This window comes from Leptonychotes weddellii, chromosome 3 (assembly GCF_054177405.1).
Source record: "Leptonychotes weddellii isolate Sample4059 chromosome 3, ASM5417740v2, whole genome shotgun sequence".
In the NCBI taxonomy this organism is placed as follows: domain Eukaryota; kingdom Metazoa; phylum Chordata; class Mammalia; order Carnivora; family Phocidae; genus Leptonychotes; species Leptonychotes weddellii.
Window position 1 is genome coordinate 94568209 of NC_138371.1, and position 14563 is coordinate 94582771.

General features: G+C 49.4%; 1 protein-coding gene across 1 annotated transcript in view; it reads right to left on the minus strand.

The window, feature by feature from the left end:
* Positions 1-12134, minus strand: part of TFCP2L1 (transcription factor CP2 like 1) — a 59449-nt gene extending 47315 nt beyond the window's left edge. Inside the window, exons 1-2 of the mRNA XM_006735958.3 lie at positions 11990-12134; positions 8423-8574 (exon numbers count right to left, since the gene is read on the minus strand). Coding sequence (XP_006736021.1) covers positions 8423-8574; positions 11990-12051 — 214 coding nt within the window. The 5' untranslated portion in view covers positions 12052-12134. The remainder of the gene's footprint in view (positions 1-8422; positions 8575-11989) is intronic.
* Between the last annotated feature and the right edge of the window lie 2429 nt (positions 12135-14563).

The following is a 14563-nucleotide window of genomic DNA, read 5'->3' on the forward strand; positions in this document are numbered from 1 at the left end:
GAGCCCTGCATGGAAGGTGCGCCCCCTCCTCTTGAGAACAGTGACAAACACGCTATCTTTCAATGACAATTGTCTCCTTTATCTGTTGGCCTCACAATGCATGAAAAACAAGAAAACCTGCATTTTGAATAGATGTGGACATCCCCCTGCATCATCAGGCCCCCTTGGGAGCTGGAGGGGTTAGCTGTGAGGGAGGGACAAAGGGTGCTGGACAGACTGGATTCAGAGGCACCATCCTCTGAACCTCTAAAAGCACAGCGGGGGATCTGAGGTGTCTTCTCCAAATTCGTTCTGATTGGGGCCTGTTTCATTTATCGTGTTACTGAACTGATGCTGCATTGTTCTCATTTCTGATACAGTGCTTCCAGAATATAGATGGTATTAACATAATTCTTTTTTTAGATTTTATTCATTTATTTCAGAGAGAGTGCAGGAGGGGAGTGCGCAGAGGGAGAGAGCGAAACAAACTCCCCACTGAGCAAGGAGCAGGACTCAATCCGAGGGACCTTGAGATCATGACCTAAGCCAAAGGCAGATGCTTAACCGACTGAGCCACCCAGGAGCCTCTAACATAATTCTTATGAATATATCATTCCCAGGTCATTGGACGCTCTGGAAGTAGACCGTGTAAGTGTTATATGTTAATTAATTGGTCCACTCAAGTTTGACAAAACCAGGAGACCTTTGAAACATTAAAAATCATTTCTCTATGCTGTGAGCTAAGAATAATCTGTATTATTCTTACATAATTACAAAAATATTCTTACATAATAATGAATAATCATTATTCATTTCAATAAATGTTCATTGGTTTGAAAATCAAAGAAACAAACAAAAAAACCCAATCAGCAACCACACCCCCAGCTCACTTACTAGTATTTTTATTAGTTTATTAATTCACAGATGAATCATGAGGAACTGACACTTGGGAAAGTGTTTGTTCCTTATTTTGTTTGTTTTTTTTAACCTGTGTTATTATGCTGTTTATAAAATTCTTTGCTGATTAAACATTTCTAAATTTTATGTACCCAAAATAAAGTATCCTTGCATGGCGAAAAACAAGCAACAAGTATTTCATTTAAATTCTCAAAACAACACCTGAAGTGGGTGTTAGGTCTTCCACAGAAAACACGGGCTAACAACAAGTTCAGTGAGCTGGGAAAGGAGAGAGCCAGAACCAGAACCCGGGTGCATACAAATTGAAAATTCCCGGGGCGCCTGGGTGGCTCAGTTGTTAAGCGTCTGCCTTCGGCTCAGGTCATGATCCCAGGGTCCTGGGATTGAGCCCCGCATCGGGCTCCCTGCTCGGCGGGAAGCCTGCTTCTCCCTCTCCCACTTCTCTGCTTGTGTTCCCTCTCTAGCTGTCTCTCTCTCTGTCAAATAAATAAAATCTTTAAAAGAAAAAAAAAAGAAAGAAAATTCCCCACTTTTTATCCGCCACCGAGTTTCTAAGAAAGGATCATTAATAGGGTCATCCAAACTGGTGTTACCAAGAAGGGGAAAGACGTTCTTAAATTTAACAACACATGCTTCATGGATAAACTCAAGAATCTGCCTCGTGCTCTTCCTGCTTGCCTAGTGTTCTACAAATGAAGGTTCCATATTCAATCAGTTAAGGTGGGACAATATGATGTAATAGAGGTGGATTCCTCCTTCATTCCTTACATACCAACATGAAGGCCAAAGTGCCAAAGACTTGGAAAAAAATTTTTTTTAAAAAACAGGTGAATAAATTAAAATCCTAAAGTAAAGAAGCTCTTTTCCATATGGGACATGAAGAAATACACAAAAAGAATCAAGGCAAAATCCAATAACCTGATCCCATAAAAAATTACAAAAACCTACATTGTGTAAAAGAACAAGCAAACAAATGAAAAATGAATGAAATAAATGAAAACATGGAAAAAAATTTTTAAAGATTTGAGAGCGATTGTGTGTATATGCAGGGGGAGGGGCAAAGGGAGAGGGAGAGAGAGAATCTCAAGTACACTCCCTGCTGAGTGAGGAGCCCTACACAGGGCTGGGTCCCTGCACCCCAAGAGCATGACCTGAGCCAAAATCAAGAGTCAGCCACTCGACCTACTGAGACACCCAGGCGCCCCTGGAAAAATACTTCTAACACATCATCCCAAATATGAAAAGAGCCTATATGAATAAACAAGGATAAAAAATCCCACCTGGAAAATAGGTATATCACATGAAAAGCAAACAGAATAGTAATAACCAAATAGCATAAAAATTATATATATTCAGGGGCAGCCTGGCTGGCTCAGTCGGTGGAGCATGCGACTCTTGATCTCGGGGTTGTCCATTCAAGCCCCATGTCAGGTACAGAGACTACTTAAAAATAAAATCTTTAAAAAATATATACATATATATTCAATATCACCATGGAAATGAAAATTACAACAGGAATACCTTATACTTTCCCCACTACTTTATGGTTTTTAAGGTTAAAAGGTTTTGGCAAAGGTATGGAAGAATAGACATTCTTCATTCATTCAAAGAAGTCATGTATGCCAGGCATTGAGCTAGAATAGCAGTGAACAAGGTCTTTGCCTTCAAGGACTTCGTATTTCAGGTGTGGTAGAGAGGAGGACTGCATGATATGGCAGGAGGAAATAAACAATTCTTCAATACTTATTGTCCGTAAAAGTACAAGTAAGTACACCTTCACTGCAGGGCAAAACGGCAGTATCTAACAAAATGTTGTACTGGCAATTGTATTTCTAGATATTTATCCTGCAGATATTCTCACTCTTGCTTAAGCGTAAGATATGTGTACATGCAAGCTCAACGGAGTGCCTGCCGGGTGTCATTCTGAAAAAAAAAAAAATGGAAACAAGCCTGCTGTTCCTCAACAGAACAAATTACAGGACACCCATACAATGGACCATAATGGAACTAGTGAAGATTAACTTCTGGTTTTCATTTTTGTAATGTACCCACATAGAAAGACTATGTTTTGGGGGTGGGGGGAGCAAGTTGCTGAAAATGTGTAATATGATCCCATTTCTCTTAAAAAGAAAGGGGCACGGAGCACCTGGGTGGCTCAGTCGCTTAAGCGTCTGACTCGATTTCAGCTCAGGTCATGATCCTGGTGTCGTGAGACTGAGGCCAAAGCAGGGCTCTGTGCTAAGCGTGGAGCCTGCTTAAGATTCTCCCTCTCCCTCTGCCCCTTCCCTGCCCCACTCGTACGTGTGGACATGTGCACTCTCTCTTAAAAAAAAAAAAGGGGGGGGGCACACATTTCTACTGTGCGTCTATATAATTAGACATATGTGGGTTAATGTAGGGCTGAGAAAAATCTGGGAAGTGGAAAACTTTCCAGAGTACAAATTTCTGTGCCGTTTGCATTCTGTTTTATAGTAAGTATGTGCCACTTTTTTACTCAGGAAAAAAAACAAGAAGGGAAAAAAAGCATTAAAAAAAAAAAAAGTATGGGGTGCCTGGGTGGCTCAGTTGGTTAAGCAACTGCCTTCGGCTTAGGTCATGATCCTGGAGTCCCAGGATCAAGTCCCACATCTGGCTCCCTGCTCGGCGGGGAGTCTGCTTCTCCCTCTCACCCTACCCCCATGCTCTCTCTCTCTCAAATAAATAAATAAAATCTTAAAAAAAAAAAAAAAAGTAATGTATTTAAGGATCACTTGGCTTACTCAGTTTATATTCCCAAACTTCAAGCTAAAAATTAATCTGGAAAGAAAACGTCAGCTATGGAGAAAGTGTAACAAGTAATCCTTTGCCTCATTCCTTAAGTTCAAAGTCACTGATGTAACTGGGGAGAGGGGGCAACCTAACTGTGCTTACCACTTGCCAGACACTTGTTACTTAATTCTCAAGGCCACACACAAATGAAACCATCCCAGTTCCACAGGTGAGGAGTCTGAGGCTTCTCAAGATTAAGTGCCTTCCCCAGAGTAGAAGCTGGTGAAAAGGCAGCGGCCATCTGTCCTGGTCTGGGAGCAGGAAGACAGGACTGCCCTGCCCTGAGCTCTTATCTCCCTGGCCAATTCCCTCAGGTCACCGTGGGTGGAGAGCATGGGGGGCGGGGGGAACAACTGATTATGGTTTTCTGTTCAAGGAGGCATTTTCTACCCTCTCCATTCCTTCAGTTATCTCCCCCACTCACCCTCAGAGCTGCATCAGGAGTAGCAGGTGACAGTCACCGCTCCCAGAAATGCCGGGGGGCGGGGGGAGGGTCTCCCCTTTCAGAACTCCCATTATCACATCACACCGCTCAACCATTCCCCAGGCTTGCCTAACTGCATGACACAGGAGAGAAAAGCAGATTTCACGTCTCTCAGCCTATCTGTAAAATGGGAATAATACCTTTTGAGAGAAGTATTCAAAAGAGAGTATCAGAAAGTGTAAGTTCTACAGTGCCAAACAAAGGATCACACTAAAGGCTGAGGTCCTTGTGCAAAGCTTTACTTGGCTGAGGATCCAAGCAAAGTAATCCTCCATAAAACAGCTCACATCATTTAGGGAGGGGTCCAATGCCTTTTGAAATCACAAAGTTTAAGATAGGATTTTAACAACCTGTGTAGGAAATATCTCCTCCAGGTTATGTCCATTATCTGGCTGTACAGTGAATGAAGAATGGAAAAGTTCAGCAGGCCTTCTTGGCTTTAATCTGTTCCAAAGTTACCACCCTGCAGTTCCAAAAGGTGCAATTCTTAGTTCTAGAACCAACCCTGTGTTAATCTTTGAATTAGGGAAAGGGTAAAAATAGTAAATTTCAAAGTCCCAATTTGATAACCTTGTTAACTTCCAAAACAGAATTAGGGTGGGGGTAGGGGGGAAACAAAAATATCTATCTATCTATCTATCTATCTATATATGTATATATAGATAGCATTAAGGTAAACAAGTGTCTACTTTATTATTAATAATGGCCAATATGTGAGTGCTTCCTATATGCCAGGCACTGAGAGGGTAAGTGACTTGCCCAGGTGGCTGCCCAACAGCTCAGCCTCAGCAAGGCAGCTGGGGAACTTGGCCAGCTGGTCTACCGCTCGAACCGTATCATTCACACTCTTTGTGTTCCCCAAGCCTTAGCCATCCTAAACCACTCAGGGTTCTGGGACAGACAGTGTGCTTAAATACAGCCCCATCCCACCCCTGCACACACACACACTTCATGCTTGCCTTTGCTTATGGCTTTTCTTTCTTCTCGCTAAGCCATTCTCTCCTTCCAAAGGACAGGAAGTTTCATTCCATGAATGAATGAAAGTAAGATTCCTGTAAGAATGCATTACTATATTTAAGATCCAAGAGTTCTACAGAAGGGCCATTCTTGCAAAGCTGTTCCTTATCTCCAAGCCAGAATTCCCACAGATATTGCCTGGGGTTCTCTTTCCACTCTTCTCCCTGACTCCTCCCCCACGGCACACTTCTACCCCTTCCTTCTTGCTCCAACCTTCAGGAAAGATCTGGCCAATGACAGAAAGGTTGATCTGGGACGTTGCAGACCTCCATGCAACAGCTGGCCACCCACTCCTTAGGACTCCATGCCAGAAGAAGAGGACGTAATTTGTTTTACGAATTGTTTTCACCATATATAAAATCAGCCACTGGGCTTGGTGATAAGACACCACAGGTAACACACTGGCTTGACACCGCACTGAGAAGTGAACATCTGACGGTTTCAAGGTCTTACAGACGGAACGTCCCCTCACGTTTTCAGAGAACTTTAAAAACACCATTACAGGGCACCTGGGTGGCTCAGTTGGTTAAGCGGCTGCCTTCGGCTCAGGTCATGATCCTGGAGTCCCGGGATTGAGTCCCACATCAGGCTCCCTGCTCGGCGGGGAGTCTGCTCCTCCCTCTCATGCTCTCTGTCTCTCATTCTCTCCGTCTCAAATAAATAAATAAAATCTTTAAAAAAAAAGAAAAAGAAAAGAAAAAAAGATCCCTTAAAAAAAAAACAACACACCATTACAAGGAAGAGGATATGGCATGGCCTCATAGAAATAGTGTAACAGACATCACAGCGCCAATGCAATAAACATCAAATACTATTAACAGCTAACTCTTCAATTAACCAAAAAAGGTTTTGACTGATGTGTCAAAACTATTGTTTTTAACTGAATCAATGACTGTTCGTCATATGACATGGAAGTAGAGGCTACTTTAAATAAGATATGCTGAAGAAGATAATTCAGTTCAGCATTATTAATAACAGCAACAAAAAGGGAGGAGAGAAAAAATAAAATGGAAATAAAATAAGTCATGCCTATTGTTTAATTTTCCGAATATCTATACAGCACCTACTTCAGTGTCAACACACCAAGCTTAGTACAATGTTTAAAAAAAGACAGATGTGGCTCTGCCCTCATAGAGTTTCCATTCTATTATGGGAGACAGACATTAAAATAATTACATTGTGGGAGCCTGGGTGGCTCAGTCGTTAAGCGTCTGCCTTCGGCTCGAGTCATGATCCCAGGGTCCTGGGATCGAGCCCCGCATCGGGCTCTCTGCTCAGCGGGGAGTCTGCTTCTCCCTCTGACCCTCCTCCCTCTCATGCTCTCTGTCTCTCATTCTCTCTCTCGCAAATAAATAAAATCTTTAAAAAAAAGATTTCAATTTTTTTTTTCCTTCTCATCGTCTTCCTTATACTTGTCTAAATCATCCAAATTTTCTATAATGAGCATGTTACTTTAATAATCAGGAAAATGCAACTTAAAAAAAATATCTAAAGTAAATACACCAAACTGACACAGGATGGTAACACCATAAGGCAACTCTTTTCCCCTCTGTTTCAACTTTTCTATACTGAGCCAAGGAGAAACTCTTAAAAAGGCCTAGCATGCGGACTGTCAAACATGGTCCAAGGTTGGCTGATTACAGGGGGGACGGGTGGAGGGAAGGGGGTGGGTGGGAAGGCCTTGCAGAGGAGGCGGGGGCAGGAGTTGGGTGGCCAGTGCACCCTCAGGGTCCCCGGTGCACCCTCAGGGTCCCCCTCAGTGTCCCGGGCCAGCCACGGAGCCCCAGACCACGCACTCACTCCTCAGCACCGCAGGACGGGGCCAGGAACAAGACCAGCCTCAGAGCTCAGTGCTCTGTGAACATCAGCCAATCTCTTCAGGCTACCTTTAGGCAAAAAAGCAGAGGCCCAGAGAGGAAAGCAAAGCTCTGCAAGCTGGGAGCATGTGACCCTCTCTGAACGAGAAAGAAACGGCACACACCACAGACAAGCACAGAGGCACAGAGGTACCCCTCCACAGGGCCTGAGTCAGGCGCCCTGCCGCTAACCGAGCTTGGGCTTGGCAACCAGCGGAGGCCACAGAGCTACCCGCAGGGAGCATCGTGCCCTTCCACTGGGCCACGTCAACCACAGCAGGGGGCTGCTTCCATCCCCAGGCCGACGCAGAGCCACCTGCTAACTCGGAGGTGGCAAGCCAGCAGACAAGCCTGATGATCGGGCTGGATTCCCACCCCCCGGGGGCTCTCCAAATTAAGGCCTCCAAGTTCTACAGAACCGATGAAGCCCCGGGAAGACCAACTGCTTCCACACGGCAGCTCCCCTGCAACTCAGTGCCACCCCAGAGCGCACGGCGTTCCCCTGCCCCTCTGCCCGTCTAAAAACCCGGGGGGCAATTAAGCCACTTGATGCCAGAGTGTCTACAAGGTGACCCAGGAAGGAAGTGCAATAAACACATACACACGATCACACAGAAACCACAAAAAGCGCCATCTGTTAGGACACTGATCCACATGTCCTGATAAAGGGAAGCAGCAACTGAACAGCCATTATCATACCAGGCACTTTAAACGAGTGCATTCTTTCAAATGTCGCAAAATTACACTTCTCAGTTTACACAGACCAACACGGAGGCACAGAGAAAAGGAAAGGCAGCTCAAAGTCACGGCGTGAGGAAGTGCTAGAGTGCCGATTCAAAGGGCAAAGCCCGTGCCACCTGCCTGAGGACACGGCGGGCGGTCCTGTCGCCACCGCCACACGCGTGGAAACCAGCCCCCCGTGCTCCGTGAGGATGGGGCCGGTCTTCCCACCACTGCAGCTCCACAAGGGACCGCAGACCTCGTATACTGAAGGTGCTCAATCTATGTCCAGGAAAGGACACCCGTCACGGTCACAGTAAACAGCAGCCCTAACGACGGCTGCTGGTCACTGAGCCCCCGCCCCGTCGGGGCCCGTGCAAGAACTGTTGCCTCCCTTACCCACGGCTGTCTGAGCAACTCTAGGGCTGATGCGCCCACTTTTCAGACGAAGACGCGGAGGCTCAGGGAGGTCTCAACGCTGGGAAACGGAATCTCCCTGACACGACAGTCTCCTTCCCAGCCAGCCCCACTGTGACCAGGTAAGGAAGCCCAAACGCGTCATCCGGGTCCGCTCCCCACTCCTGCTGGGAGGTCTTCCCAGCCACCCGGGCCCGCCCCCGCCCCGCGTGGCGGCCGCTACCTTGGTTGAGATAGGTCAGAGTCTCTTCGTGCAGCTTCACGGCGGGCGACGTGGCCGCGCACAGCACGTACTGCAGGGGCGGCAGGCGGGCCTCGTTCTCGGGGGACAGCTGGGGCTCCTCTTGCTTGAAGATGGGCAGAGCGAGCACGTCACTGCAACACACAGGAGGGGGCAGTCAGGCGCCCAGTGGCAAGGACTGAGCGCAGTTGCAGAAGCGGGTCCTGACCAGCGAGGGGCATCAAGGGCGACACAGCCAAACCCGGGGCAGTGTGCTGGGGCGCGGGCATCCCAGACCCACACGTCACGGGTCCTCCAAGAGGCTCGTTTCAAACCCAGCCAACCAATCCTTGAGGAGTCTGTTTTTCACTCAATGGCCCTCCAGAGAGTTACTGAATCAAATCATGGAGGCAAAAATACCAAGTTATCTAATATCTACAAATTACAGAAATCTCCGTGACAAGGGGACCGGCAGCAATGGAGCGAACTTTAAATGCCGCATGGTTTCCATCCACAAGAGATGCCTCATTATGTAGTCTTGCTCTTAGCCTAAGAATCTGAACAAAAAAATTCATTTTTTTTTTTTTAAGTTAACTATTCTACTCCTTGGCGGCTTCTCAGACCAATTCAACCCTGTCCTCAGGGATCTGTAAACTATGCAAATGGAACTGCATTTCACTCATCCGGGCTGTGACAGCCCACCACCCCCAATCTTCAAATAAAAATGGACAGCTGGCCCATAATCCTGATTTTAAGGGTCAACACTAATATCTCCTAAAGGCAAAACGAGAAGGAAAGACCTCGGTTTTAATTCCGTTTTCTTATTTGAATGCAAAATATCAAGATGCTCAGAGACACTTTTCCTTTTCCTCCACCTCTGAACAAAACTCCCCGCCATATCCAAAAAAAAACAGCCTCACATCAGCCTAGGACTTGTCTCTAGATGTACTTTTTAAACGTCCTCGCAAGGGAAAAAGAAATTCTTGAGAATATGAATGACCTGTGAGCAGGAGAGGCTTTAAGACCTCTAAATTACAAGCTGCCTAGAAACAGGTGCCCCAAAAGTGCTGTGTCCTTATCTTGATAACCCTCCTCCCTCTGAGTGTCCCGAGTTATGAATCAGATTCACCGACCCCACTTCACTATATAAACAGCAGTCACTGGTACAGTCTGTTCCTCGTAAAACACAGTAAACCAGTAGTCTCTAAAACACAAACCCGGCACACACCCCAGCAGTCCCAAACAATTCTCAGAAGTTAAAGCCTGGCTTGGAGCACACCTGGAAGCTCTGCTGTGTGGGGGCCGTCCCTGCCACCATCCCCAGCCCAAAGACAGGAGCAGTGCTGTCCTGGCTACCCCCACACCGCCCCTTCCTTTTGCCACCCTGGTGCATACTCCCAGCCCAAGTGGTTATCTAGGAACACAGGAGAAGCAAGCAGGCCTGCTCACCTGGGGATTGCATAATTTCATGTTTGCCCAGACCGTGTTAAGTTAATAATCCATGGGCTCCTGCCTTTAAATTAAAAAAAAAAAAAAAAAGAAAGAAATGAAAAGAAAAGAAAAGTAGGGGTGGTAAGAATCATCACTCAACAGCAATTTGTTGCAAGCTTGGCATCCTTATTTGCCAAGGAATAAAAGTCACGAGAACATCAAACAGAAAAAGGGAAGAAAGGAGTAAAGGCCACTACCTTCGTAAGGTCAGACAACTTGCAGAGGTTCTGCAGAGTAAGGAGATGACCGAAAATAAAATATATAAACCAAGGAAAAGGACGAGACTCTCACTCTAGAGTTGGGGGAACCAGTGGCATATTCACTGACCCTCATTTTGGCCTTCACTGAGGTCAGCCTCTAAAAGGGTGAAAATCCCAGTTTCCAAGACATGAAATTAAAAAAAAAATTTTTTTTAAACAGCATGGACCAAATGCTTCCTTATCCACGGTCCCTAAATGACCCCAGAAACCAATATGGCTGTCTGGCACCTTTCACCCCAATTCCCACCCCACCTCCCAACCCCTAAACAATACCAAAATCCTAAAAAGGTATCTAAGGAATTCCATAGACCAATTTCCATTTCAGAAGCAGAAGCACCTCCCATACAAGGGGAGAACTATTTCCTAATGGGATGACATTTTAAGTATCCAGGAAGTTTTACATACACTCACATTCCACTCAAGGTCACCTTCACACTCATTTTTTAAGATATGGCAACATATTTAATGGCCACAAACTAAAATTTAGGCAAAACCACAACCATAACCCATCACACAGTACAATAAAAGCAGACTCCATTGTAGCATTTCATGCAGGTGAATGGACACAATTTTCTGCAGACACTAACATCTGCCCCGTGGACTTCTGACATCCCCCAGAGCAGCTTCCCTCTGGTGACATTTCCATAGTCTGTAAGGAAGGCCATCATTCCTTAGTTAAGATGTGAGACTTTGGCCGCCTCCCACTACTCAGGCCCATGAATAAAAACAGAGGACACATCAGTTAAACCCAATCACTTCTTTGCTTCTGGAACGGGGATGTCTTCAGAGAGGACTAGTGGACACATACTTTTCAGAAGCCAGGATTTCCAAATAACGTGTACTGCTAAATCTGAGTGGGAACTTCTTGGGAGGGAAGAAAAAAAAAGGGCACTCAGAATGGCTCTCACTTCGGGGCTGTCGGCACCAGCGATTTCTTCCACCTCACAATTCACTTTCTCTGAGCCCATACCAAATGCCCTTTGGGTTAAATTAGGCACATTTCATAAACTGTGACTAGGATGGAAATAAAGACAGGCTAAAGCTGGTTCAGGCGAGTTCAGTAAATGAAATGACTGCCCATTAGTGCCCAGCCAGCTGCAGAACAGGGAAAAACAATCCTCCAGGAACTGAAGCTAACGGGGCTCCTTGACTTCCTTAAAGGGGATAGGAGAGAACTTTGAAAAACAAGCCGGACTTACTTTTCCCTTTGAAGAGCACTAGTCAAGTCCCTGCAGAAGAAGAAAGATTTCCATCAAGGGCAATAAACGTGCAGACCGCAGGCCAACACACGCAAGACCACCTGGAGGGAGGGGGCAACCTGTCCCTGAGCCCCCGCCCGCGGGGCCGCGAGAATGAAGCGCAGGGTCGGCCCTCGCCACCCACTCGCCCCTCCCGGCCCGCCCAAGGACACCGGAGAGGGCGCGAGGCTCGGAGAGGGACCCGGGCAGAGAGGGGCAAAGAGCAGGGGGCGAGACTTCCACGACCGGCACCGGACTGATGGCAGGAAGTTTCCTCTGCTCCGACGCGAGCCGGGAGAGGAGGGACGGGAGAGGCGGACCGACCGGGAGGCGCGGCCAGCAGGTGTGTGCTCCGCGCCCGCCAGGGTCGTCAAGGGAGGACGGGTCCCGCCGGAGTCCGTCCCCAGGCGGGACTCTGGGCGATGTCCCTCCCAGTCCCCAAAGGGCGGACAGCCGGTGGGGGTTGGGGGAGGCCAGGGCGCAGCGAGGGCGCTCGGGACCCGGGACCCTGCGGCTCCCGACCCGCCCCGGGACGCCCGACGGCGCCGCGCCCCGTCCAGCCGGGGCGGCGCGGCCCTTACCGCAGGTAGCTGCCGGAGTTGTGCTGGTTGTAGTGCTCGGGCTGCGTGTGCCAGAACAGCATGGCTGCAGCTCCGCGGCCGCCGCGCCCCAGGCGTGGCAGCGAAGCAGCGGCGGGCCGCGCCGAACTCGCTCAGTCCCCTGGAAGCCGCACTCCCAACCCGCAGTGCCGGCGGGCCCGGCGCATTTATGGACGGCCCGGGGGCGGGGCCACGGCCGGACCCGCCCCCCCCTCGGGCCGCGCGGCGGGGCGGGGGCCTCCGGAGGCCGCGCACCTGGCCGACCCGCTCGGGCGCGCCCTTCCCGGGAGCGAGCGCGCCTCGGGGCTGCGGGACAGGAGGGGGCGGTGCGGCCTCGGACTGGGGCTGAGGCCCGGCCTCCTCTCTCGCCCCCGAGGGTGGGGCCCAGGAGACCCTCACCGCCGCCCCGACGACCTCCCGCGTTTCCCCCGCGCGCCGCCCTCGACTCTGCTGCGCCCAGGGCGGGTCCCCACAGTGGCACCGCGGCTGGGGAGAGGCTGCCCTGAGCTTGGACGTTAGGGGCCCCGGACCAGACACTCTCCGCCCCCCTACCTTGCTCTTGTTTTTTAATTTCAATTTACACTCTCTGAAATCGCGGTACTTTTTACTTTTGTTCATTGATTGTCTTTTCCACTAGAATGTAAGCTGCAAGAGGGCAAGGCTTGGACTCCAATTCATCGTGTTTTCCCACTGCCTACAAAAGTGCTTGAGACATAGTAAGTGCTCTCCATAAATATTTGTTGAATAAATATGAAAAAAAGGAGTGCATCGAGGGGGTAATCAGAGAAGGCTTCCTGAAGGAGGTGACATTGAGCCGAGGCCTTACAGACATGGAGGAAGCATCTCTGAACATCTGGAGGGAAAGTGGGTTCAGGCCCTAGTAATTGCCAAGGCAGACCAACTTTAGCACAGCTGGGGCTGGGTGACCAAGGGGATAAGGAAATAAGGTGAGAGAGGTGGACGGGGCAGATCACAGAAGGCCTGGCAGGGCCTGGCACGGAGCTGGGATTTCTCAGTGTGTTTTCAGAAGAGGAGGTGAATATGTGATTTGCCTTTTGGAAAGATCAGTCTGGAAGAAGTGTAGACAGTGGATCATGGCGGGGGGGAGGGGATCAGTAAGGAGGGCGTGGAGGTCCTAGAGCCATGACTCACACCCAAGTGATATCCCCCCGCTACATGGCACAGTGCTGGCACAGAAGAGCTGGACGTTCTGTCTCTGAGTGTTGATGGAATGGAATGAAGTCCCATGAAGCCCCAGACCTGAAACTCCAGCTCCCCCCAGCGTGGATGTGGGTAGAACCCTCCCTCACTCGGCTCTCGCAGCAACCCTTCCCCAGCACAGGTCAGAGCTGGCAAGGCACTTCCTCGTAGCAGCTCTCAGGAACTACTACCTCCCCACTGCTCTCCTACCCCATGAAGAAAACAGAAATGTGTCATCCCAAGCCCCCTGCAGGGAAGGACTTACTGTGCGAGCCACGAGGAGTGCTGTAAGCAGAGAGCCCTCCGCCCTCAGCCCCTTGAGGGCCAGGCTTTGCTGCAGAGAGCCTTCTCGCACAAGGTCACACCCAGGGAGGGAGGTCCACATCCCAATGCCTATTGAGACAGGAGACTGAAAGTCTGGAGTCTCTGCTGATTGGCTCTTTTGGTCCTAGGACTCCCAGAGGGGCCAGTCAAATGTGTCATGGGTTCCTCCCGTGGGTGCTCCCTCAGTCCACTCCTGCTTCCTTCCCATCCCTTGCACAGGGGTGTTAATCTCAAGGAAACTTCCTTATAAACATCCTGAACGCTCAGCTCCGTCTCAGGGTCCATGACAAGCACAGCATCTAAGTGGGAGGCTCTGTGGGGTAGTGTGCAAAGAGCACACCCTTAGCGGATCCTGTCACTGGACAGATACCCCCAGAGCACCTGCCGTGTGCCAGACATGGCGCTGGGTGTGAACTGGTGCTCTAACTGGAGAGGCCGGGGGAGCAACAGCAGAGGCTGCTCTAGGAGTAGGAGGGAGGGTGGTGGAGCTCTGGAAAGCCCCCGGGGAAAGTGATGTCCCCTGACAGATGGGTAAGTGGAAGTTAGGCCAATCTGTGAAGCGGGGCTTGGAGGAGGGTCTCCAGCAGCACACACAGCATGTGCCAAAGCCTGGAGGAAGGGCTCTGGTCGTGGGAAACAGGTGACAGCATCTCAGACCTGGGTTTTCCACCTGCCTCTGTCAGGATCTGTGACCCTGGGTGGAGTAAACTGACTGCGTGCTGCTTCTCTCATCAGGAGGGCCCTGTGACTTGCTTTGACCATAGAATGCGGTGGAAATGATGCTGGCCCTGTTCCAGACTGGCCCCAAGGAGGCCGGGCAGCTTTCTGCGTCTGCTTTCTTGGAGTTCTGGAGCACCCTGGAGAGCGTAGATCAAAGCCCAGCCAGCCCCCAACCATTCCAGCCCCCAAGCCATCTCAGATTTGGCAATGGATCTGCTCCAGCAGGCGCCACCACAGAATGAGTTTGAGCCCTGCCACCGGGCCCTGCCCAAAATGCAGACTTGATGCCCAAAATGCAGACTTGAGAGCCCG